At 46.2% G+C, this 487-nt stretch overlaps 1 protein-coding gene across 1 annotated transcript; it reads left to right on the top strand.

Annotated features, from left to right (window-relative positions):
• Window positions 1-81: 81 nt before the first annotated feature.
• On the top strand, window positions 82-282 carry H257_12941 (hypothetical protein; the record flags this gene model as incomplete). The annotated part of the gene is made up of 1 exon (XM_009840343.1): window positions 82-282. One exon carries the CDS (start codon window positions 82-84, stop codon window positions 280-282), a length of 201 nt encoding a protein of 66 aa, XP_009838645.1.
• Window positions 283-487: the final 205 nt, after the last annotated feature.

Genomic DNA, 487 nt, shown 5'->3' with positions numbered 1-487 from the left:
TATGTGTCGCATGCAGCTTGTGGCGTGAGTGGCTTTGGTCTGAAGTCGATCTATTCGGAGCCGTTGGCCCTTGTGGACAAAATGGCGAAGCATGCCAGTGCCAGCGATGGCCTCGTGGATTTCAACAGCTGCTCCGTGGGACTGAACACCAAAGATTTTGGAGGGACTTCGAGCCAGCACTATGTAGGGCCATTTAACCATGCCGACTTGACGTTCCGCACGGGCGATGGCTGGTGGGGGGACAATCGCAAACCGCTCAAGTGGTTTCAGTGTTTGTTGTAGTCTGTGTTAATGTATTTACATTTTCTCGTTAAAAAGTTGTCATTTTGCATTTTGCCATGTTTTTGCGGTAGAAGGTGTTACCTTTCACTCGATGTTCATGGTCAATCTCAGTAAAAGTTTCAAGCCCACAGAATGCTATCCAGAGTAGCATTAATATTTTGTAGATTCAGTGGATCCTCGATTATTGCACCCTATGTAAAATAAA

This window comes from Aphanomyces astaci (genome assembly GCF_000520075.1).
Source record: "Aphanomyces astaci strain APO3 unplaced genomic scaffold supercont1.44, whole genome shotgun sequence".
Classification (NCBI taxonomy): domain Eukaryota; phylum Oomycota; class Saprolegniomycetes; order Saprolegniales; family Verrucalvaceae; genus Aphanomyces; species Aphanomyces astaci.
The sequence above is the reverse complement of the archived record's forward strand: the minus strand, read 5'-3'. Positions and strand labels throughout refer to the sequence as shown.